At 38.5% G+C, this 25,242-nt stretch overlaps 1 protein-coding gene across 1 annotated transcript; it reads left to right on the top strand.

Moving 5' to 3' along the window:
• The first annotated feature begins 13,580 nt into the window (after nt 1–13,580).
• PPP2R2D (protein phosphatase 2 regulatory subunit Bdelta) lies at nt 13,581–24,094 on the top strand. The gene is made up of 8 exons (XM_072423126.1): nt 13,581–13,868; nt 15,618–15,783; nt 16,724–16,836; nt 17,561–17,738; nt 19,234–19,398; nt 19,929–20,098; nt 20,202–20,293; nt 21,319–24,094. Exons 4-8 carry the CDS (start codon nt 17,579–17,581, stop codon nt 21,596–21,598), a joined length of 867 nt encoding a protein of 288 aa, XP_072279227.1. The 5' UTR covers nt 13,581–13,868; nt 15,618–15,783; nt 16,724–16,836; nt 17,561–17,578; the 3' UTR covers nt 21,599–24,094.
• Nucleotides 24,095–25,242: the final 1,148 nt, after the last annotated feature.

Raw genomic sequence — 25,242 nt, forward strand, 5'->3', positions numbered from 1 at the left:
TATGAACAAAGAACATCTTAATTGCCAATACATATAAGTAATTGTTAACATATACTTTAAGACATAAGAAAGGCAAAGCTTTTTTTTTAATTTTAGATGAAGCAGGGAAAAGTTTGATCCTCTATATCTTCATATCTATGCCTTTGCAAGGTGAAGGTGCAAAGTGTGTGCTGCTTCACAAGGGCCCCGGACATTCCTCAGCCAAAAGAAGCTCCCACAGGGGAACCCAAGTCAGTTCTGCACAGGGGCCCACTGTTGGTTACATTTACCACTGACTAAGACAGAAAGCTAAGGGGAAATCCAACATTCCATCATAGCAATGGTTGACACCGTTTCAGGGGGACAACTATCTGGGATGATAACTTTAGAAAGGTTTCTTCTTATTTTCTGTGTTTTCTTTAGGGCAAAAGGTAAAAGGAAATTTTCCTAGGATGTGCAAAAAGCAAAAATTACACTGATAGGGGTTTAAATAGTAAATATACTTTAGATCCTGCAGTGGTGAGGACAAGACTTTGCTAGAAAGGCTTAAAGGAAATTGGACGGAATTCTCACTGTATCAGATATAAACTGTTAGTGTAACCACCTTGGGAAATGTTATAAATAGTCTCAGTCCTCACTTCAACTCTGTACACTGTGTGGACCTGCAGTGTCAACTGATACAGAATACCAAAGAAAAGGCTGCATCATTACTCTGTGCTTGAAACAACTGGAGAGCTCGAGCTTGTGTAATAAGGAAAAGAGCAAAATAAAAAGAATAATAGCAATCCATCAGCAATACCTGCCTTGTTACTCTTAACCAACAAAAGCTTCACGTTGATTGCTTTTAGATACCGCACTTTGTATACCATTATTAATTTATTTTATATTATTATTAATAATTATTTAATTTAATTTTGGATATTATAAATTAATTATTATTAATAATAATAATAATAATAATAATGATTACTGCAATATATTACTTCCCTATTATGTGCTATGAATTACAACATTGGGGAAAGAAACTAAGTGGTGACAAGATGTTATTTGTGATTCATTCGAGGGGAACAATCTCAGATCTATTGGCAGATTAAAACGTTTTATTAACTTTAAGATGACTGCATTTATAAAGTAAAGAACAGACGTCCATAGTATCCCCGTCCCCAACTTTAGTTAAAAATGTATATGGCACTTCCTATCCAGGATGTGCCATTTGGTAGATATTATTACGGCATACCTGACTATAGTCCAGGGAGGTACACTAATGCACATGTGCCAACGTAGAAGTGACACATGTGCAGTAATCCTCATTTGTGCTCAGAGACAGGGATGGAGTGGGCCTTATATATTACCTAATGGCCATCCTAGATGGGAAGTGCCAATTACATTTCCTAACTACAAGTTGGGCCCATAGATATCTGTACTTTAACAAGTCCCCCTACCAAGTACACACACTAAATTTATGCCACTTACCTGATTGTAGAACAAATGAGCACTGTACACATAAATCTATTCAGTTCTATAGAGAGCAGAGGAGGGAGGGAGCAAGGAACACCCTGCTGTGCTCTACTCATTGGGAAACATCAGCAGTCATCCCCACTCTTTTGTTTATTGATCGCCTGTGATCAATAAATGACAGTGGGGGAATGATGTACACATGATCGTAGAATTGTAATATGTTAAGGTGAGTCATTACCTTTAACTGAGACGATCACAATCTCACCCATGTATGTATGTATCCTTCAAAAGTTCTGATGTTTAATGATTAAGTACTGATGGCTAATGAAGTACTGATGGCTTTGGTTCAGCTCATCGTTCTACAATGATTCTAATTTTTACAAACTGCCAAGAAAAACAACTTGTAGGATCTTACAGGATGTTACCTTAATAATTAAACAGGATATCAGTTGGAAGTAAACAGAATTATATAAAAGGAAATAAAACATAGCAATTTAAATATAAGTAAAAATTCACACCTGCAATGTTTTTACCATTTAGAATGCTGTTCTATATTATCTAAAATAATTCTCCAATCAAGTTTAAACTCCACCTCGCATCCAGAAACTGCTGAAAATAGTTATTGCTTGGTTATTAAATTAATCCAATAACCTCATTGTAATTCTCAATTATGTAATTGAGGTGCACTTACATGCACTTACTCAGAAGTATGAAATTCAAGAGATTTGATTTTGCTTTAACTACTGCCTGCTTTAAGTTATTAAAAATACATCAAGGCCAGTGACTGCCACGTATGGTGTACAGCAATGTAAGCCAATTTAATATTAATATTATTATTATAATTATTATTAAACAGTATTTATATAGCGCCAACATATTACACAGCCCTGTACAATAAATAGGGGTTGCAAATGACTGACAGATACAGACAGTGATACAGGAGGAGAGGACCTTGCCCTAGCAGGTGGGTGAAGTATCACACAATAGAAGGGGGAATATGGAATGGTAGGAAGTAATGAGGGTGACAGGAGAAGATGGGTAGGCAAGTTTGAAGAAATAGGTGCTCTTTTAAATGAGCAGAAAGTAGAAGCAAACCAAATTGGATGAGGAAGACCATTCCAGAGAGTCGGGGCAGCTCTAGAAAAGTCTTTGAGCCATGCATGTGATGAGGTTATGAGAGAGGAAGTCATTGGTAGGTCATCGGAGGAGCAAAGAGAGCAGCTAGGGGAGTATTCTTCTACCAGGTCAGAGAGGTAAGTGGTAGAGGAAGTAAATGGAAGCCAATGTGGAGAACTACAAAGAGAGGCAGCAGAAGAGGATTGGTGGGAAGGATGGATAGATCTGGCTGCAGCATTCATAAGCCAATCTAGTTTTCTCAATTGCCCTTGCATTTAGTCAAAATCTACATTTGAGATAATATAAACACTGTCTGACCATAGGTATTTTCATCTTGAACACCCTGAACAATGTTAGTTTTTAGGAACTGTGTGGGGGTTTTCTGTGCCAAAAACAAGTGCAAATCACCCCCAAGCATAAAACTAAAAAAAAACTAAAACTGAAGCACTCTTAATATGAGAATATTTTTTTTGTTTATTGTATTGAGATGCTTCAGATGCATGAAGTCGGAAACAAATACATTGTTCTTGTCAAAGAGAAGTCCCTTTCTGAAGTTAAAGCACAGCTGGAGTTACATAGAGATAGATCGGTAGGGTTATTGTTCTTGGACTTAGGATGGTAAAGTCAGTCTTACACTCACTACCCCCAGTACAAAATTTCTCCTGTTTGCTAACCCCCTTCAAGACGCTTTGTTTCGAGGAGGGAGTAGCTTGCCATACTCTGTCTCATCTCTTACATGCATCACTTATTTCAGAACCTGGAAAACAGAACTAGGTGTTACTATTAGGACCCCCACAGATCCCTAATTATAGCTCTAAGTCCTCCATGTTTACTAAACAGAAAGAACTTGGATTTAGGATCTTGACACGATGGTACAGGACATCTGTCTGCCTACATCAAATTATTCCTGAGGTTGGGGTCAGTGATGGAGATGTGAGGCAGATAGAGGTACATTCTAGCACAACCTTTGGGCATGTCCGATACTCCGGCATTTTTTTATAAAGTCAGAGGGATTATGCAGCAGTTGACAAGTATCCCAGAGATCCTGGACAACCCAGCATTTTTTCTCTTTCATCAAAGTAATAGATCCTTGAAGGCCTATCATAACTCGATAAAAAAGCACATGGTTATTGCCGCAAGGTCATGTATGCCTCTGCTGTGGAAAAAGCAGAAGCCTTCTTCCATTGGTCTCTGATTCCTTAAGAATTCCAAAAATTACCAAATTACATTTAAGGGAACTCTATCATGAAGAATTATTATAACTGCTCCCCTTTCCTAGTTCTTGCACCATTTCATTTGATGGAATGGATTATAAAAAATTGTTCTCATTAAAGCTGATCATTGCATGGAAGCCATTGTGACTTTTTTTTTACGAATAAATGAGCACTTGAATTGTTTAAATGTGTCTAAATATTTTATAGAGTGCTGGTAAACCCCCACATTTGGTTTTGTTTGTACAATTATATAAAAGGATATAGCATTTGGACATGGACATATATCCGGTTTATTCACGCCTAAACTGTGTGTTAAGGCAATATATCACTGAATCACATAGCAGCCAATGGAAGTCATGGAAGTCAATGCATGTAGGTATGCAGTCATTGTCAAAAAAACCTTCTAAGGTTCAAAATGAGTATCAGATTTGGCAAGAAAGGTGATTTAAATGGCATGGTTGAGGGTGCCAGGGTGGGCTGGTCTTAGTATTTTAGAAACTGCTGATCAGCTGGGATTTTTATGCACAAACGTTTTCTAAGGTTTACAGAATAATAGTCCAATAAAGGGAAATTTTATGCACAACCATCTTCTGTGACACAGTTAAAATCCCACATTGAGTTTTTTTTGTACAGTTAAAGGGGTATACCTAAAAAAGTGGCTGGTGAGTGTATAGACATGAGTAAAAATACCTAACAAATTCCCTAGATCAAAGTTTCCCAACCAAGTTACTAGAGGTTACCTGAGCCGTTTACAATTTGTGGTTTGCAGTAGGGATGAGCGAGATTTTTAAATTAGATCTCACAGCGAATCGGGCCTTTCTCACTTACCGAATATGTAAGCAAGAACGGCCTTCTAATTCGCCATGAGGTTGTGTTTTTGCCAAACTAACAAGAGAAAATCAGGGGGCGGTAACGCCGAGAAATTTCGGCGTGAATCGCGGTCAGGAGTGAATCATTTGCTCCCAGGATGCACAGCAAGGCCCAGCAGCCAATCAGGAGAGAACAGAGCACAGGCATATGTATACAGGAATGGTAATTATTTGTTATGAATCCTACCAGTAGGCTGATACAGGAGAGAACCAAATATTATATTGTTCTGTGGTTCTCAAAACAAAGAGCAGAAAGTGTGTGTGTGCTAAGGCGTCTCCTAGCACCAATCTTATTTTAGGAATGACCCATTTAGAGATCATGGCTTTGTTTTCTTTTATCTTATCTATTTCTGTCCTATTATAAAATAAATACAGATATTTTAGTGTTTGATACCTGTTCCTATTTAACAAAGAAGTACGTTTGGTACAGTTAACTTTCTGACGATGGACTACACCCATCTCTCCGTGACTGTTACCAATGCGTTCTCCCTGGCGATAGCTGACCAAAGGCCACACATTGCTACTGCTCTCGCTGACCCATGCTCCATCTCTGCTCCTCCATACTTTTGCCTAATGTCACCGCACTACTTTATGGGTGGCATTCCTAATACATGTCATCCAGATCATGATGCCAGCTAGCAATGCTAGTGGGTTGAGTTCATCCTTTCCCAATGTCCCAATGTTTATGCTGCCTTCTGTACGCTGTCCATCACGCAAAAATCCTGTTTGCCTGCTGTCACTTTGCCTGCCATTTTCTGTAAAACCACAAGGTTTTTTTGGAGGTTTTGTTTTTTACCCTCTTTGCCACTGTTCTCCTACGCTTATCTAGCAAATTTAGTGGTTCTAACATGTATAGGAGCATTGCTATTAATGTTTAAAGTCAGCCCATTGACTTTAATAGAATTCACGAAATCGGTTCACCGAAATTGCACGGACTCATCGGAAGTTTGAGGACATTTTTGCGAGACTGTCAGAGACCTTCTCGCTCATCTCAAATTCTCAGATCAGTTTGGATGACACAAATGATCCCTTTGGCTATCTGTTAGGGTGACATTCTCCCCAGTGACCGCCACATTAATAACCTGTGAGCTGTGGATATAGTAATTATAGCAGTGGTTCCCTTAGACCTCAAGGGTTTTTTAGGGTTCCCCATGGTAAAAAGTTGGAGAAAGGATGGCCTTGGCTCATACCACAGGAAGATTTGTACATTGTGCCTTGAAATAAATACATAACTCAGACTCTAGACAAGTGTTCCTCTGCCTTTTTAACATCGAAGTAATTTTCAGGGACCCCTTCTATAATTACTATATCCACTGCTCACAGTACATTAGTGTGGTGGTCAGTGGGAAGAATTTCTTTTACAAAAAGATCACTGGTGTCACCTAAACTGACCTGAGAGTCACAATTTTCAAATATGCTAAAGAAACCCCTAGCAACCTCTGGAGGAACCCCAGTCTCATTATACATTTGTTTTGTATATGATACATTGTAATGAACATATAACACAATACAAGAATACATATATGTTTTACATGCTAAAAGCACATACTGTAGACCCTGAACTCATAGTACAAATTATTTGTATATTATACATTGTAATAAACTCATATCATGGATTAACAATACAAGAATATATATATACTGTAAAACACAACCCCTAGATGCATAACACAAGAAAGATATTTGTGAATTATACATGCTGAAAATATGCTGAATGCTGAAAATGTGGACTCCAGACTCATAATACAAAATATTTGTATAATACATTTGTAACAAACAAATAAAACAGAATTATAATACAAAACAACACACACATATATATGTATACTACATGCGAAGAATACATAGCCCCCAGACTCATAACAATAATAACAAACAAGATATTTGTATATTATACATTGTAACAAACACATAACATGGAGTAGTAATACAAGAATATAAAAAAATTATAAAAATATAAATACATTATACATGCTGAAAATACTGTAACGTAGGCTCTTGATTTATAATACAAGATAATTGTGTATTATACATAGTAACAAACATAAAACATAAAGTAATAATACTAGAATATAAATACATTATCCATGCTGACAATTACATAACTTACTGGACACAATACTATTTTGAACATTTTACATTCTGACATCTCAGTAACAAGGACGTTCCTCCCCTGAACCCCTGCGGTGCTACCCCTTAAGACACATGCACGCTTCTCTCCTCAATCCAGTGTTTAAACCTCTGAGGGCCCATTCATTCCTATAGGACGGCCACACTCAGGCAGTGGTCAGCTTGCACAAAGGAATGACTTGGTTTGTGGTGCACATACACCCTGAGAATAGAACCTTTTTACAGGGAAATGTAAAGCTCCAGGCATGGCCAATGATTGCTGGTTAATGGAGGAAGGTAAGTATTCGTGAGCACCACCCATGGATGAGGGGAATTGAATAAAGCAGAATTGTACCAAAGGTAGGGTTGCACTTTAAGGTCCAGGCATTATGTGTTTGCCTCTGGATAGGAATGGCTGAGCTCTGCATTGCTGTCAATATTTTGTAGCAGAAGCTGTAAATTGTCTCAATCTTGCTCTGTACATGCATGGGGGAAGCAGCATCTCAAACTAATTACATAGAATGTTTACGACCTGTTCTCTAAACGTATACAAGTGTTCTGTAATGTGAACATGTTACCTTTTATAATTATCACTGCCATTTATTTAGGGGTTGCATTCCTCTGATTTCAAGTTTCAATATTCTTATTAAACAGGATTTATATAGCACCAACATATTAGGCAGTGCTGTACATTAAATAGGGGTTTGCAAAGGACAGAACAGATTCAAACATTAAAACAGGCGTAGGAGAGGACTGTGGCCAAACGAGCTTACAATCTAACAAGTGGGGTATGAGGCACACAATAATGGAATATTGAATTCTTAAAAAATAATAAAAAGAGAATACAAATTAGGCTGCAATGCAGCACTGGAATTTCAAGTTTCTCAACAATCCAGTCTATGTTGCCTAATGCCAAACTACAATATATTTGTATACATTGCTATACTTTGATATTAGCTGTAGATCCTATTTGTGATGGATTGTTGACATCATGGACAAGCTTTGGATTTTCTTGGCAATAATATGGTGGAAATATTCCGCTCAGGGTAATGTAGTACTGGTATGTTGCTTTGAGAATGCTATACTGCGGCTTTTAAATGTCCATGCAATAAGTCTCATATAATAAAATGTGTTTGTTCGTTTTTATTGGGCAATACAGTGCAAATAAAATAGGATCCAGGAATTTTTATTTCTCATGATCGGCTAACTGAAGTGAATATTCACAGAAATATTTAGCGTGGAGTCAAGTTATTGATGTGTACTGCTGGCTACAAGTCATACATGTGTCATAAGAACAGATCTCGTGTTCTCTCCTCTTGGAATGTCATACATTTTGTAGTGTTACAACCTGAGGGTTTGTTTGTATTTCTTTTTACATGGTGGGGCAAAATATTTTGCAACAAATTTTTAATTTTGCTCTTGACAAACCTTGTCTAGCATTTTCTTATTGGATGGGTTTGTTGGTGAGCAGAACAATACTTTCCAAATCCTATTTGTTTTGGATTGAGGAGACCGGTGCTTTGATTTGTCCATTTTAAAGCTGAAATTTAATCTGCTTATATTTGGCATTCCTGCACCCTCCTTCCCCTCTCATTAACAGTTTAATAACAGTACTAGAAGAAACGCTTTCTGTTTTATTTGCATAACTAATTTTTAACCTTATCATTGTTCTGTCTCTGTGCTTCTCTCTTTAATGTAGCTAGATGGGGATTGTTGGGAGAGGCCAGCTAGGTGCTGTACGTAGCTTTCTGAAACAGGAAGCTGTAGAGACACCACATGTGATGTAAGGCTTCCATTAATGAAAAATCCATTGAAAGGGCAAAGCCAAGGACCGGATGGGGAGGATGCAATAGATGATGCTGCATATCCTCCAGCCAGGAAATGAGCTTCAATCTCACATGCTGCAACTTCTAATTCATATTGTGTAGTGAAATTATAGTAAGACATGCAGGTTCTGAAACCATCCCAGTGTTTGAAGTCATTGTTTTAATGGAAAGGGAACATCTGCCCCGGGTGTCTTTTAGATCACATGCCCTCGCCTCCCAGGCACATTCAGCGTGGGATGTGATGGAGTGTTTTGTGCCGTGGCATTGTTCTCATTACTCTTTAGTAAAGCTGAGCTTTCTGGAGACTTAGGGATACAATTGTCTTGTATTTGGTCTCTCCCACCAAAGCTGCAGGACTGGGCAATCTTTTCAGGGTTATTGTTGGCTTTTTGGTTGTTTCTTTAATACCTTCACTTAGGTATTATTAGTATTTAAAACAGGATTTAGCACCAACTAAATATATAGCACCAACATAATATGCAACGCTGCACATTAAATAGGGGTTCTAAGTTACAGACAGATACAGACTGACACAGAAGTAGAAGATTCTGCCCCGAGGAGCTTACAATCTAGGAGGTGGGGAAAGTATCACACAATAGAAGTTTTTCAGACAGAGTCACAGTTTTGCTGCATTTTAAAGCTTGAGTTTTCTTTGGCAGGAAAGCTATCAGGCAGGTAAGAATGCTTATTGCAGATGGGATATTACCTGTCCAAAAAAAAAGACTTTTTCCCAGATTGTGTGACCATGCACCTCTGTGCACCTCATTGACTATACCCCAGAAAGAATTGGATCCCTCATGCCCAGCGTCCTGTCAAATTGATATATCTTACCTGTCGATTTATGCCTTTATGACTTCAGTTTAGTGGGTATCCGTTTCATATTTTATCTTTCAGTATCTTTTCTCTCTGAAAAGCCAGATTAGTCAGTGGTATTAGCCATGACTTTAGAGTTGGTATTGCAGACTTTTTTACCTTTTGTGTTTGGAATTTTGAATAGGGCTATGTACACACATAGTATAATTATCTCCGGAAACCATCTTTTGTGATCGTTCCCAATGATGGATAAAGGACTGAACACTCTCTTATGGAGGGAGGATTGGGGGGTGCATGTGCAAATGTCGCCCCGCTGTGCTCTACTCCATTGCAATGCACAGCAGTCATTCCTAAACGGTAATTTATTGATTGGCCGGGATTGATCAATAGACGTCAGGGACTGCTGTACACCTCAGATTTTCACGTGCATGACCGCTGGACAACAATAATCTGATGTGTGTATGAAAGGGTGTATAATAATTCATTGGGACTAGCAAGTATAATCTGTAAATCACCTGCTAGTCTGAAACACAACATTTTATGCGATATGTGAAATTGGATTATAGTTTAATAATAAATAATATATGATGTAATATAACCAATGATAGTGTTAGCAATGAGAGGGCGACATGTAGTAAGTGACATTCTGTAGCGTTCAATCGGCAGTGCCTTGGTTTCCAGCAACGAGAAGTGCGCGTGTGTAAGCAGCTTATCTTTCAGGATAGTTTCCAGTGACGGATGAATGAGCGGTGTACACACAGCAGCCTTCTGTTCTATAGAGAGGGAAGAACGAGTGAGCAGCACCTCACCGTGCACTCCTCCTTTCACTTGTAAAGCAGTCGTCCGTGGATCTGTCCTGATGTATCCATAAAAGACGTTGGGTGACCGCAGTACACATTTCAGATTCTCTGCTACGTGTGTACATCATCCAGGCAGTGAGGAAATGTTTAGAGATGCTTAACTAAATGCAAACGAATATACTTCCTATGCAAATAGCATTCAGTTTACACTGACTTGAAAACTGTCCAATCAAGCCCTGTAGTTGAAGAGGTTCTGTTTCAAGTTGGTGCAATTTGCATACAAAAGTAAAATTTTCAGCATCTCACTGACAATCTTTAGAAATGTCTCCTGGAAACAGGTGAGTACCTTGCTTGGTAGGTTAGCGGGAGTGGTATACACATAATTGTAGAGTTAGGAGTCTTGTAGGAGATCTTATTCATAACGTGCAGGTTTGCTCATTTTATTTGTTCATATGGCAAACTCCCTTAGCAAAAGGAACTTCTCCGGTGCTGCATGTTGACACTCCGTTGTAGCTGTTCACTAGATAGAGAAGGGCAGAATATAATCACAACAAATAAAGCTTCTTTTGTTTTCTTGCTCATACCTGTATTTCTTTATTTCTTTCTACCAGTATAACATTTTAATTTAAGGTATGTCATACAGGTCAGAAGTTTGATCTCATTTTCCACCTTTCTGATACTATTGAGACTTCTCAGGAGTATATTTTTACAGAATATGGAGATGTGTGTAACATATATAATACACATACACACACACATGCTAGGCTAAGCACTATCTACTCATCTAGATCATTTTGCACACTTATTTTTAATACATATAAATGTAACTACGTTGAATAATCCTTTGGTGTCCAATCTATTTGAAAAGGACCTCCAAGGCTTCAAACCTACTTAAGGAAGCATTCAGTTTCCTCCATAATTAAACCTTACCAAGGCATTGACTGTTGAATCATTTCATGTTGAGCTGGATGGCACAATGGCCAAGGGCACATTAGGGTACAAAAACACGTGCAATGGTTCTCGTCTGATAAGCTGCTCAGGGCTGATATCAGACGAGAATCTTGCCTGTGTACAGTCCTCGACGTTCATCGTCCGAACAGCTGTCCTGGGGGATCCACGGATGATGGACCACTAATGATCGTAATACAAGTGAAGGGGAGAAAGCGCAGCGGGGTGTCGCTCTGTCCTTCTCCCCCTCCCCTATCCATAGAGCAGAATGCGCTGTATGTACAGAGCTCGTGCTTGCATCCTGCAGTCATCAAAGATCCATTCCAACAATAATTATTGCACGTGTGAACAGAGAAAAGCTTTGGTGTAGTGTAAGGTTTTCCTTCTGTGATTATATAGGTGTCCCAAAAGAAACTACGGTTATCCTCAGCGGTCCAGTCCTGTAGGGGGAATAAAGCTGCGTACACACTTCCAATTTTTGTCGTTGGAAAGGATCTTTCACGATCCTTTCCAACGACAAGGGCGTGCATGATGCATGAACGTTGCTGTACATACAGCACCGTTCATGCTCTATGGAGAGGGGAGGGGGAGAGCGACGGAGCGGCACCCTGCTGCGCGCTCTCCCCTTCCCTTTCATTAGGATCGGCTGTCGTCCATCGTCCGTGGATCCGGCAGGTCGGTCGTCCGGACGATGGACGACACCGACTGTACACACGGCAGATTTTCGCCCGATAATTGGCCGATGCCGATTATCGGGCGATAAAAATCTGACGTGTGTACGTAGCTTTAGGGAGGATTGTTTACACAAAAACAGGCATGGTTTAAACAAAAAGGGCCCCTGGTCAAATAAGGTTTGGGTGCCAAACCCTGATATTCTCTCAGTTAAGTCCCTGGAGAAGTCTAAACAATTGCCATTTTTTTTTTGATTTTTATTAAAATGTACAATATTAAGACCATTACAGAATAAAATGGGGTATACAATGGGGAAGATAAGATAAGGGATAAACAAAGAATTGTACATTGTCACACAGGGCATGTGCTAAAGGTGCGTACACACTTCCAATTTTTATCGTTCCAATCGAACGACGAACGATCGATTGGGCAAAAAATCGTTCGTAAAAAAGTAACCAACGATGCCGACGAACGAGGAAAGTTGTTGGAAACGAACGACCGGACCGGCGGATCGGATTGGGCGACGATCGTTGAACATCGTTCGTGTGTACGGTCGTTCGTTGATCGTCCATGTTCAGAGCATGCGTGATGAACGAACGTTCGTTCACTTTCCTGTCGTGCACATAGTTCCTCTATCGCTCAAACGATCGTATCTATTGTGTGTACAATATCTACGAACGATCGTGTCGTTATCTCTATGTGCAGGATCGGTGCTATACGATCGTTCGTAGATATCGTGCAGGATCGTTCGTCGTTCGTTTTCCAACGATAATAATTGGAAGTGTGTACGTAGCTTAATGCATTAAATTTAGTTTTGTAGACAATTGGTAAATTACAATACCAGCAACACGAAGTAGACATCCGAGCATAATTGTGTAATTAAATACAACTACCAGTTTACATTTCATAGTAAACATAAGTTGATTGTTTAAATTGAAAAAGATTGTAAGACTCGCAACAAAGTCCAACCTCTCTAACCTTATAGCCTATAACCGTATAACTGCGGGGACTGCACCGCCCTGTATACAAAAACTCCAAACCTGAGAAATGATCAATTAGAAAGGTTGGTAGATTCCAATATGTTAAGATTTATTTTAGGCAATCATTATTGAATTGATGCATTAAAGACTAGCTGTTCAAAAATGTTATTCTGTGAATGTGAAAGATATATGTATGTATTTTGTTGAAGCAAACTTCTATAAAGACAAAGATGTTTTTGTCATAGATTATTCTAGAAATTTAAATATATTACATTTTCTAAAATAAAATCAAAGATGCCTAGACAAAATGTTGATTTAAAAGACCGGTAAACAGATAGATGAGATATATATATATATATATATATATATATATATATATATATATATATATATATATATATAAAATTAATAAAATATTAATGCAATTCAAAGCAACATTTTGTCCTGGAAACTAGATGGAAAACCTTTTCTGGAAGCAGCTGTGGAATAACGTTGTACTTTAATTGTACTTTGACATTCTTGTCTAGAAAATAATTGGCTGCAGGTTTAAATCAAGCTTTCAGAAATGTCCATGTATTATGGACCGTTTATCAGTGAATTCTGGGAACAGTACCTGACATATTGCCATCACATTTGTTAACCTTTTAAGCAAAATACTGGCAAAACAATGGAAAAGGGGCACAGCTGGATGGTTCCCCATAATGAAGCCATCTCTAGATTCTCCAAAGTTGTCCCCCCTAACAATAAACTTCTCTTCCTTTGTCCGTTAAATATATAATTAAAAGCGTTTTATGATCTGTCCAACTTAACTCCAGTGTTTGCTTCTTCTTTTTCTTGTGATTCTTATCCCAACTAAGAGTGCTTTTAACAAAACAAATTGCCAGGTAATGTTTATATGAACTATGGAAAGTGCACTTTTTCATGGGACTGAGACTTTTTCAATCTACAAACTGTTTATAATGAAAATGTTTCTGTTTTTCTTTTAGCTGACATTATTTCCACAGTCGAGTTCAACTTATCTGGAGACTTGTTAGCTACAGGAGACAAAGGAGGAAGAGTGGTTATATTTCAAAGGGAACAAGAGGTTTGTTGGATTTCCTTACTTTGTATGGCGTATTCTGGTGTCACTGCAGCGCCGACTCCTTAAGCTGTGGTGTCTGTACTGATTGATATTCCCTCTGGTATGTGTTCACCATACACAGGGCAAAGTTATTAGTCCATTTCAACCACTTTCAATCCACCAGGAGATGCAAAACAAAGCAATTTACTCTCAGAGAGTTGGTCTGTCACAGGCAGTCAAAACTGGGCTTGTATTAATCAAATGCAGCTTTTGATGCAATTAAATTTAGTGGAATTGGAGAACAAAATGACAGTTTTCAAAAGTGGGTCAGACTTCCCAACTGCATCTAAGGATAATTTTGATTTCCTTTGTTTATACTTCTTTACCTCCCTAGCGGTATTCTTAAGTGTGGTTTGGGGTTCATTTTCAGTACCAAACGCGGTAACCCCGATTCACACTTGGGGAATTGCAAGGGAGCTTTAAACCTTACCTGGTCGCCACGTGCCTGTGGCGTCCTCCAGCAGTGCCCGCCTGGCATCTGTGTTGCCTTATCTCTCGTCTGGACTACTGTAACCTCCTCTCTGGTATTCCACTAACCCGACTCTCTCCTGTACAAATTATTAATAATCTGTCTCATCTATTCTTCCCACCGCTTCTCTTATGCTGCCTGTCTTTGCAGTTCTCTTCATTGGCTTCCATTTCACCTTGGAATCAAATTCAAGCTCCTGTACTTTGCCTTCTAATCTCTCCACAGTTCTTGTCCCACCTTCATTTCTGACCTGATAGAAAAAATACTCGCCCAGCCGCTCTCTTTGCTCCTCCAATGACCTACTAATGACTTCCTCACTCAACCTCAACACATGCATGGCTCCAAGACTTTTCTAGGGGCTGCCCCGACACTCTGGAATGATCTTCCTCGCCCTATTCGGCTAGCTTCTTCTACTAAGAGCATTCAAAACCCATTTTTTCAAACTTGCCTACCTGTCGTCTTCTGTCTTTTGAAACCATCACTACTTCCCACCATTACATATCTCCCCACCTATTGTGTGTTACTTCCCCCACTTCTTAGATTGTAAGCTCTTCTGGTCAGGGTCCTCTCCTCCCCGTGTCACTGTCAGTAGCGGTCTGTAGCTGTCCATCATTTGCTACCCCTATTTGCTAGCCCCTGTTGAAGCTATATAAATCCTGTTTATTAATAATAATTTCTGGCAATGAGGTTGCGGTGTGCTTTATTGCTTCCTCATACCAATGAACATCTGAGAAGATGCTACAAGTAGCTTCTAGCTGCAGCAGTCCCATAGGGAATAAATAGGGGGTGGGGGTGAGTGTTACCAGTCACTGTCAAAATGGCAGACGCTGGGGCTTTGGTGCAAATATCGGAGTGGCAAGTTGCCAGCCACTGTGAGGTGCATGGGATCTCTTGGTCCCAAGGCAGTTCTGAACCTGCCCGACCTCTCTAATCTTTACAAGACAGAGCAATTAGTTGGTAAAACTCTTTACTTGGCCGGTTGTAGTTAGAAGCAGTTACTACCATCTACAACTCGCCAGTTAAGTGAAGGCCTTGTCATCTATTGTAGGTAGACCTCCCATTATTTTACAAGGTTGGAGATAGAGACAATAATAATCTGTACTACCTCTATAGGGGAAAGTACTGAGAAACTTCATAGACTTAATATATCCTTTATAAATAGATTTATGTATATAGGATGAAAAATATCTGCCTATATAAATAAACAGTAAACTACATCTTGGCTTTTTTTTTTCCCCCTACAGAGTAAAAACCGTCCTCATTCTAGGGGTGAATACAATGTTTACAGCACCTTTCAGAGCCATGAACCTGAATTTGACTACTTAAAAAGTCTAGAAATCGAAGAAAAAATAAACAAAATTAGGTGGTTACCACAGCAAAATGCCGCCCATTTTCTACTCTCCACCAATGGTAAGTACATGACTTATGAGAAAAATGTGCATTATTCTTCTAAAGTTTAATATGCAGCTTAAATCCATCTCTGATTGGGCCCACTGTATGGTGACATGGAGTCACAAAATTTAAGGAGTCCACTTTGTGGAATAAAATCTGACAATATATGTCATCACTTCAAGTTCTTTGAATCTGTGTGGTCACAAGAGGCAAAGCATGTAAAAGGCATTTAATGTACCTGGTAAAGCTAACCTGTTGCAAATCTGGCAACATCGATTTTATCGCTTTCATCGCTTTCATACAAAAATGGTATAATCAAAGGTTATTTCAGTGTAAAATAATGGACAGTTGAAGTTTAGCAAATATCAACATTTTATGTGTGTGCCAAGCTTGGCTCTTACACCTTTTTGTTTACTAAAGACCTGGTAACCATTCCAATGCAGAGCAAAAAAAGCACAAACTTCACACAGACAAGGCTGCTGCAATTTTAGCAAGTTATGTCATAAATCTTGCTTAATAATTGGTTAGAATCTGTGACTCATAGGGAGGCGTTTATCAGTTGTATTTCATAGTAAGGTGATGCTCGATAGGAGCAGTGAGACAGATTTATGAGATTGAGTCATATATTCCGCTCCAAGGTATCCTTGCAACAGAATGAATATGACCCTATTTCCTTATCACCACTATTTGCCACAGAACTTTGTATTCCTGTAGAGGCAAATGTGACAATGTGTAGACACAATTGTCTGTAAGTCTCTGAGACTTTGTTGCAAATCCAGCTGCCCCTCCTAATGTATTAGAGATGCAGTTTACTTTTGTGCGCTAGCTGTACCTGAAGCATAAAGTCTGATTACCATGTAGAGAGTTAACAATTGTTTGATGTCATGTCTTTTTCATTTTTTTTCCCTTCCATATGCACCGCTGTTTTTATAAAAGGTTCAACATTTTTATTTCACAGACAAAACAATAAAGTTGTGGAAAATAAGTGAACGCGATAAAAGAGTGGAAGGCTACAACTTAAAAGATGATGATGGCAGACTACGAGATCCATTTAGAATCACCTCTTTACGGGTATGGACTGGCTAAGTTTTATTGTAAGATTGGCTTGAAGAGGAACTAAACTGAAAACTGGCAAAAAAAAAACTTTCAATCCCACAGGGCAGGCTGATCTATCCGGGGGTGTCTTACATCAGGTCCCACGTCATCCCAACATCCCTCCCGGTGCTCCGAGCGCCACTGTCTTCTCCTATTCTTCCGGGTTCTTCATCCTACGTCACCCGACTGAGGCAAAAGATTGGGTGACCTAGGATAAAAAAAACTGCACATGCGTGAGATAGGCACATTTTTCTGTTTGTGCGAAAAGGCTCCGTCTGTGCATGCCTGAGATGCTCGGGCATGCGCAGAAGGAGCACCCAAGAGCCTCCTCTTTGGAGACTTTGCGTTCCCATTTATTCTCGATCGTCTAGGGGGTCGAGAATTAGGGGGTTAGTGCTGCACACTTTTTATTTTAAAAAAAAAAGTTTTTTTTTTACTTTACATAAAAGGGTTGTCTACCCTTTCATGTTAAGTGAAATTTCTGAGTTTAGGTACGCTTTAATGGTTTAATGAACCATAAGCATGATCCCTAAAGGTTCTTATATACATATTATACATTGGGACCACAGATGACAAACCTACATACATAACAAGTCTCAGTGGCAAGGTTGCAAATACAAAATAAAAGGGCATCCTAACTTTTATATTTGTCAGCTTCCATGTCCTTTTCTTGTATTTATGGTCTATATTTCTCTTTTAGGTGCCGATATTGAAACCCATGGACCTAATGGTTGAAGCAAGTCCAAGGAGGATATTTGCAAATGCACATACATATCACATAAACTCTATTTCAGTAAATAGCGATCATGAAACTTACCTTTCAGCGGATGACCTGAGAATTAATTTATGGCACTTAGAAATTACAGATAGAAGTTTTAGTATCCTTTTTCTGGTGTCCAGTTCATTTATTTAACTGTTCTTGATCAAAGCTTTGCCCCTCTTATTTTTCTAAGCCCATGTGTTTTGAATATGGATGGTACAGTTGTCTTTGCAAACATTTACAATGCGGTGCAAGTTAAACAGTTGTAAAGAAATTGTACAAATATGGGTGGAAAAAAAACAAGTATTCAGGTGGAGAGCTGTTCTTCTTTTCATTTTCCCTGTTTAATAGGTAGAGCAAGCTGGATTTACATATACAAGAGATTAATTTAAAACGTGGACTTCTTCCTCAGACAATATTTGAAAGGAGTACTGCTTATGCTGTCAATCTTAGTTAATATTTGTGCAAAAAATGAGCAATTCTTGTTAAAATGAAATGCTAAGGTGGGAGTAATGTTAGGATCATTTTGATTTGTACATCACAAAATATGCTGGCTATAATGACAAATCCTTTGCCAGGTAAAACTGCAGTTTATAAATGTCATCCTAATAGGTCCTAGATCAGTGGTAGTCAACTTAATTGATGTAGAGGCCTTAAAAGTGCAGCCCATGAAGTGACAGAAGGGCTGCACATATACATACATATTTGGTGAATGTAATACTACTGAAAGCGAACAAAAGCTACAGATATGCCACAGTAGATCACCAGACCATGCATGCTACTATAAGGTGTCCAAAGACTTTGGAGATGCTGCAAGAGATGGTTGGGAGACTGGGGACTCATTGCATGAGATTTCTAGATATTACTGCGTTTATAGCTTCTGCATGTGTGCACTTTACAGCCCCTCGTAAAAGTTGTGCCCCATTGGATTTTTACCTAATATCAAAGTGTGTAAGAATTTAATCAAACAATTAAATTACTTGAATGATCTTGTGTAAGTACTATAGGGGCACAACTGCCTGCAGTGGCCCTGAGGGGTGCCCATAAATGCCAAGGTGCTACAGGTTTGGCCTCAAGGTCTTAGGTCATGTTTGGGGTGGGACCATTTTCAGCTGGAGCATGCAGCTCTCTTTAGTATGATGTGTTCTATATTAGTGCTCTGTTGCCCATTGACAGACCTTTAATACAGTCATTTATTCTGCATAGAAGGTTTTGTGGTTGACTCTCATTTTTGCAGATGCCGTATTTCATCCCATGGATGAACTTTAATTTTTAACTTTTCATGACATGTTACTTATAATATTGATACACAACCTTGGCAATCAAAGGGCTGAAATCTTTCAATTATGTAATAGTTGTACATTTAACAACAATCCACATTCATTTATTTTATTTGAATGAAATGCTATATATATAGATCACAGTTCTAGAATTGACAAGGGTTGTAAAACATATTCTGCTTGTGTTTTAATTAAATCAACCATATTGTAGTACATTTGAAGTAGATTTTTACATCTTGTGGCCTCCAACATCCCTTTCATATCCAGGTAACATGTTATGATAAGTGAATCTTTACTGAAATGCGAAAATTTTGTCCTTAACCCTGTTTCCAGACATTGTAGATATTAAGCCTGCTAACATGGAGGAGTTGACAGAAGTCATCACAGCTGCTGAGTTCCATCCTCACCAATGTAACGTGTTTGTCTACAGCAGTAGCAAAGGAACAATTAGACTTTGTGACATGCGAGATTCAGCTCTCTGCGATAGACATTCAAAATGTAAGCTAAGCTCCTTTCTTTTCCAAAGAACTATTTTGCTTGTCACTGTCACAGAATAATAGTAATTTTGTGGTAGGATACCTTTTACTTTGATAGTAGTAAATGCCTGACCAGGTAACTTTTATCACTATTTGTAACATCGGTTGAATAGAATTTGGAAGGAAGTGGCTGTGAAAATGTGCTCTTCACGTAGCCATACATTGGGTTAACATTTGACTGTACACAACTAATATATTGCGGGGGAAGTTACATTGACAGTACAAAGGTGGTTATTACTATAAATTCACCTTGAAGGTTAAAATTTACTAAGCCAAACTTTATTTAACTTCTCCCTTTGGTTTCTCATAAAGGAGATTTTTCTTCATTACTGGAAGTGAGATGATGTAACTTTTGATTGTGAGGAATCTCTCCTGGGACCTAGTGTACCCATTAGAGAGAAAAGTGTATGTTGGGATGTTTGTCACCACTTATTTGAAAAACTTCAATCTGTTTTTGCTTGGTAATTACACATTCTTTTTTTTTTTTTCAAGTTTTTGAAGAGCCTGAAGATCCCAGCAGCAGGTCGTTTTTCTCTGAAATCATCTCTTCAATATCAGATGTTAAGTTTAGTCATAATGGCCGCTACATGATGACCAGAGATTACCTGTCTGTCAAAGTCTGGGATCTCAACATGGAGAACAGGCCGGTAGAAACATATCAGGTTGGTGTAGCATACTTACATTTCTTAGTTTTATATGAGATATGATCACCTACCTATGATCCAACCTACCTAACTGAACTCTTTACGTATCAACATTACACAGGTTCATGAATATCTTCGAAGTAAGCTTTGTTCCCTTTATGAAAACGACTGCATCTTTGACAAATTTGAGTGCTGCTGGAATGGAACTGACAGGTAAGAGGCTGAGTAGCTAAAATTCACCAGGGTCTTGTGTGATTGGAAAGCTTAAGACTATTCAGGGCCATGCCATAGGAAGATCATTCATACCCTAAAGAGTATTAGGGAATGTTCTCTGTGGAATTGCTCCCTCATACCTTTCAGTGATGCAGAATAACACATGCACAATGTTTGCTTTACAAATAGACACCTAGTATGGCGATTAATCCCAAATTGCTATGAGTTAGCCTAGAGTTGGTGTCTTTGAATTTGGGGTTGAACTGCAATTTCAATTGTTGCGTTGATCAATTTACATTCATGTGTATACCTTTCAGCTTGAGTATTGATTTTGAGTTCTATGAGAAACAAAGTTGGGAACCTATGAAACAAATTGAAACAAAAAAAATTTTTTTTTGTAAAACCATGATCATAATATTGTGCATGAGCATTTTAACTTTTTTCCATTAGTAGACATAGGATATTTCAGCAACCCAGCACCTAACACAACTTTTCTATACTTTAAATTAAAGGATTACAAAGCCAACATTCAATGCAATGTACCGGACCAGGGACTAGTCTGTCCCCATGTCTGCAGCTTGAATGATTAGAAATGAAATAGCTCTGTGTGTCCCTTTCTTGTCTGCTTTCAGCGAGATGTGAACAGATAACCTGACTATGAATGTTCCTTTCCTTGGTGGCTTTGTACCACAAGTGCCATTCAGTGCACATCAAAGGGTTTATGAGTTGTCCTTAACTTCAGTTTTCAAGGGCCAGGCTTCCAAAAAATTTTTTAGTATTTTTCTAATAGACAGCAGTAAATGAACTAAAGAATGCTTTAGAAAGAATCAAAAACTTTCTTTTTATGCCACAATTTAGGCAAAATACCCTCCGTAAATCTACAATCTACATGCTCATCACGGGCTAAACCAAAATATCAACCGAACTTTTTCCACGAATACCGATAGTTCGTGCCCTAAGCATACAAATTTACATACTGATAATTTCCAAAGCACCTTTGTAGGTTATTATTTTTTTTTTCCCAGTGCGATTATGACCGGCTCCTACAACAATTTCTTCAGAATGTTTGATAGAACCACACGCCGGGATATCACCTTGGAGGCCTCTAGGGAGAGCAGCAAACCACGTGCCATTCTAAAGCCAAGGAAAGTTTGTACAGGCGGTAAGAGGAAGAAAGATGAGATCAACGTCGACAGTCTAGACTTCAACAAAAAGATCCTACACACTGCATGGCATCCTAAAGAGAATATTATTGCTGTTGCTGCCACCAATAATTTGTATATATTTCAGGACAAAGTTAATTAAAGATGTTATTTTCTTTTGCCCCTCTTTTTTTCTTTTTTTTTTCCCCCTCTCTATACTTTTGAGGACAAAGTCTTGTTCTTGCATAGTTAAACCTAGTTGTTTACCTGTAAGAGATCAGACCATGTTGTCCTACCAGTAAAAGAAAAAAAATGGATGCGCTTCCCTTTGTAGAAAATAAATTAAAAACAAATTAGCAGAAAGCCGACCTGGATTTCTTTTCATGGTAATGCTGTGTCCAGTAAGGACGAAGCCAGGGCCGCCTAGTGTTCACATCCCAGAGGGCAAGACTCATAGAGGTCAGTACTCTATCTGCATTTATTGTCAGACAAATACTATCAGCTGGAAGGAAACCTAGAATTTAAATGTAATTGTGTCACTTGTCGTGTAATCGTGACACTTTTCACTGTTCTGTAATTGTTAATAGACCTTGGCCTTAATTCAGGACTTGAATTACTTTTTTTTTTTTTTTTGGGGGACCACCTGAGCCCAACTATAAAATTCCAACAGGGAAATGCTGTAGAAAAAGTTGCTAAATGGCAATGGTTTTCTGGGTATGTAAAATGGGATGTTATGGGCCTAACACAGAGTCTCCTGGGGGAGGATTATGAGGAATATGTAGCTGCTTATTCTCTGCCTTGTGATAGATAGTAGGAGCTTCATATACCAGCCAGACATTTTTCTGGGTTCCAGACACTGGTCTCTGTATAGGCTGCTTTCCCATGGCAAGGGAAACTAGTTTTTAGTATTTTTTTGCAGCTTGTTTCCAAATATCCTAAACTTCCAATAGACTGGAATAGTTCAGTCACTCCTATTGCTGTACAACCTGGTCCTTTAAAGACCCATTATTAATACAGTTGGATAGTGAATCAAAATCCCCACTTTTCATTGCTCCGACTGCCCAAACTACTGAAACGACTGCCAAAGTAATGAAATCTGGTTTATGTTGCTGCACATTCTCCATTTAATAATTCCCACTCCATATTTTTTGTACATTCCTTTTTTGCTCTTTCTGTGGGCTTGGTTATTTCTACATTTGAGCACCTAAATTGTTTTGGATTAGTATGCAAGCCCCATCCTCCAATTGCTGTATTTATGTCCACTTTCTTGTGGAAACCCCTTTATGAAATTATCAAAAAATGAGGCTTTGAACTTGTCTGTTTACAACTTGTATACTGTTAATGCAACCCAGGCAAAGTCAGCTTTCCTGCACCCATGCGTTGAAACTTTTTATTTCTTTATTTTTAATAAAATGGTAAGGTTTTAGCAGGTTTGGCTAAGTGGAGGCCATAGGCTAAGGAGCTGCATTTCCCAGCAAGGGGGCCACTATGGGATTTGCATATCTTCAAGACCCTATCATTAAATAAACTTTAACCTACTTGGTTATATCTGTTGGTATCCAATAAGTGAAAGTTAAAAAAAAAAAAATCTAGGGGTTTTGACCAGTATTATGTAGGACGGTTGTAACATGCTAACAGTTGTCATTGTACCTAATGTGCATTATTTCTTTTCTTTTTATACATTTTTTTTTTTTTTTTTACTCCATCACTGCACCTCAGCCCGAAACATTTTTAATTTGTTAATGCCAAACAATATTTTTTTATATGTATTTTTTTTTCTTACAAAATAGCTGCAATGAACAAATGGGTTTAACTGTAAACAGCTGCTTGACACTTGGCATCGGTTTCCTCTATGTAGCCGATACATCTAGTCCTAGGGAGCTGAGACCGCTACTAAGTGCAACGATTTTGTGCCTCTTTGGAGATGAGAAAAACACGTTTGACCTACAATCTGTTTTAATAGAATCATTGGTCAGTTTAGACAGCTTTGACGGTAACATGCAAGAACAAAATATGTACCTCATCCCCAAATAATGTCCATAGAGTGCCACTCTTCACATTAGACTTCGCTCAATCCAATGGCCAACTCTTCTTTTCTGGCAGATTTATTTTAAGGCAGGACGGCAAAATTGGCTTTGTAAACAGTACCTTCCATCTTGTTAGCTTCATTAGGGGCATAGACTCTTAAAGAATACGTACTGCCGGACAGAAAGTAGCCACATGGGAATGGTATGTCCATTTTGAACATACTTCTGATTGGCCGTACAGAACTGTAACCCTCCATGGGGATAAAACTTTCTACTGATGCCTCAGAACCCCCAGAGAAGCACAACAAATGGGTAATGTTGTTTACACAGCAGGTTAAGGTCACTTCCTTAAAGTACAAGACTATAAGAAAGGTGCAGTTGCCGTTTGAAATTCAAATTTTGGCTTTTTTTTTTTTTTTTTAAATAAACAAAGGTTTAAAATATAAAAAAAAACCCTCCTATCTTGTATATTGGTTGTGACACTATTTCAAAATTGCTAAGTTGTGAAACTTTTTGGCCATCAAATCTGACCATGTTCAAGAAATAGAAAACAGACCTATACAACGGGATTGTATATATTTGTTCAATTATTTTGACCAAAAAGTTTAATAAATTTTAAATGTTTACCTGAATTTGAGTTGTGTACTTACCTTTGGTCTTTTTTTATATATATAAAATAGACATTTACTGCACTAGGAGAATTCCTATGAATTTACAGGGCTTGCTGTGCTTTGGTCAAGGACACTTTAAGCTTTGTGGCCTCGCAGGTTTAAAACAAAATTCAACTCGTGATACTCGCGTGTCCCCATTCTGTTGCAGGGTGCCATCATCTTCACCATCTTTTCTTCTGGCCATCTTGATTGGCTGGGCTGATGTAACTTGCGTGCAGTTCATTCTCAGCACACACAAGGGACCCTGGGATTGTTGGGTATCCCTGGCAAAAATACATGAGCAGCTCAGTAAAATGTGACGGCTGGCCGGTGATCGGGAGGGTAGGAACATGTATTGTAGAAGGGGCATCGCCTGACCCTTTCTGCAATAAAAACCTGCCTGATCACTATTGTTCAAAGTAGGACTTTGGTTACAGTTTAAACTTGTGTTTAGCTTTGTAAAAGCCAAATGATTGGGCTCCACTTTAGTCTATGTAAAGAGTTTCTTTCCACTGATTCACAGCATTTCTCACAATGGACACAAAGGTCTGCTAATTGGCCAACTTGAAGGCATTCTGCTCAAAATATTAACGATGGTGTATTTATTTTTTTTTATTTATTATTTTGTTTTTCTCTCAAAGATTGAGGTCAGTGGCGTAGTGCAGCTAGTGACTGCACCGCTATAGTAACTCCATATAATAAAAATATGCTTATTTTTTTCCTATTGCGTTTCATCTGAAGACATAATTCCATTTTGCTGAGCTGTACAGATATCACCTGGTACATTTAGAGCCAAACTTCTTTCACAATATAATAATATAATAATGCTAAAATAAGTGGAAACTGATATTTCAACTGGAAAGTGAAGGCTTTTATCTCTCTTTGCCACCTGCTGAAACAAACTTTTAACCTGACAATACAAAATACCTTACATGGGGGACATTGATGAAACTGGAGGCTGAAAACTGGGTAAGCATGATAGAAATCTACCTTCCAAAGTAAGCAGTTATTTACAAATGAGGTATCAGCTCAAAAAGATTGTCAGCCAACTGCTAGCTTATCTCCATAGGTGTCAGCACAGCTTCTCTTTAAAATATTCATAAGTTGCAGTGCTAGGTCTCGGGTTTGAA

This window comes from Pyxicephalus adspersus, chromosome 10 (genome assembly GCF_032062135.1).
Source record: "Pyxicephalus adspersus chromosome 10, UCB_Pads_2.0, whole genome shotgun sequence".
In the NCBI taxonomy this organism is placed as follows: Eukaryota; Metazoa; Chordata; class Amphibia; order Anura; family Pyxicephalidae; genus Pyxicephalus; species Pyxicephalus adspersus.

Coding starts and splice junctions, on each gene's coding strand:
- PPP2R2D (XM_072423126.1), top strand. CDS start 17,579: ATGGACCTAATGGTTGAAGCAAGTCCAAGGAGGATATTTGCAAATGCA. Junction 17,739..19,233: donor AATTACAGATAGAAGTTTTA/GTATCCTTTTTC, acceptor CCCTGTTTCCAG/ACATTGTAGATATTAAGCCT. Junction 19,399..19,928: donor CTGCGATAGACATTCAAAAT/GTAAGCTAAGCT, acceptor TTTTTTTTCAAG/TTTTTGAAGAGCCTGAAGAT.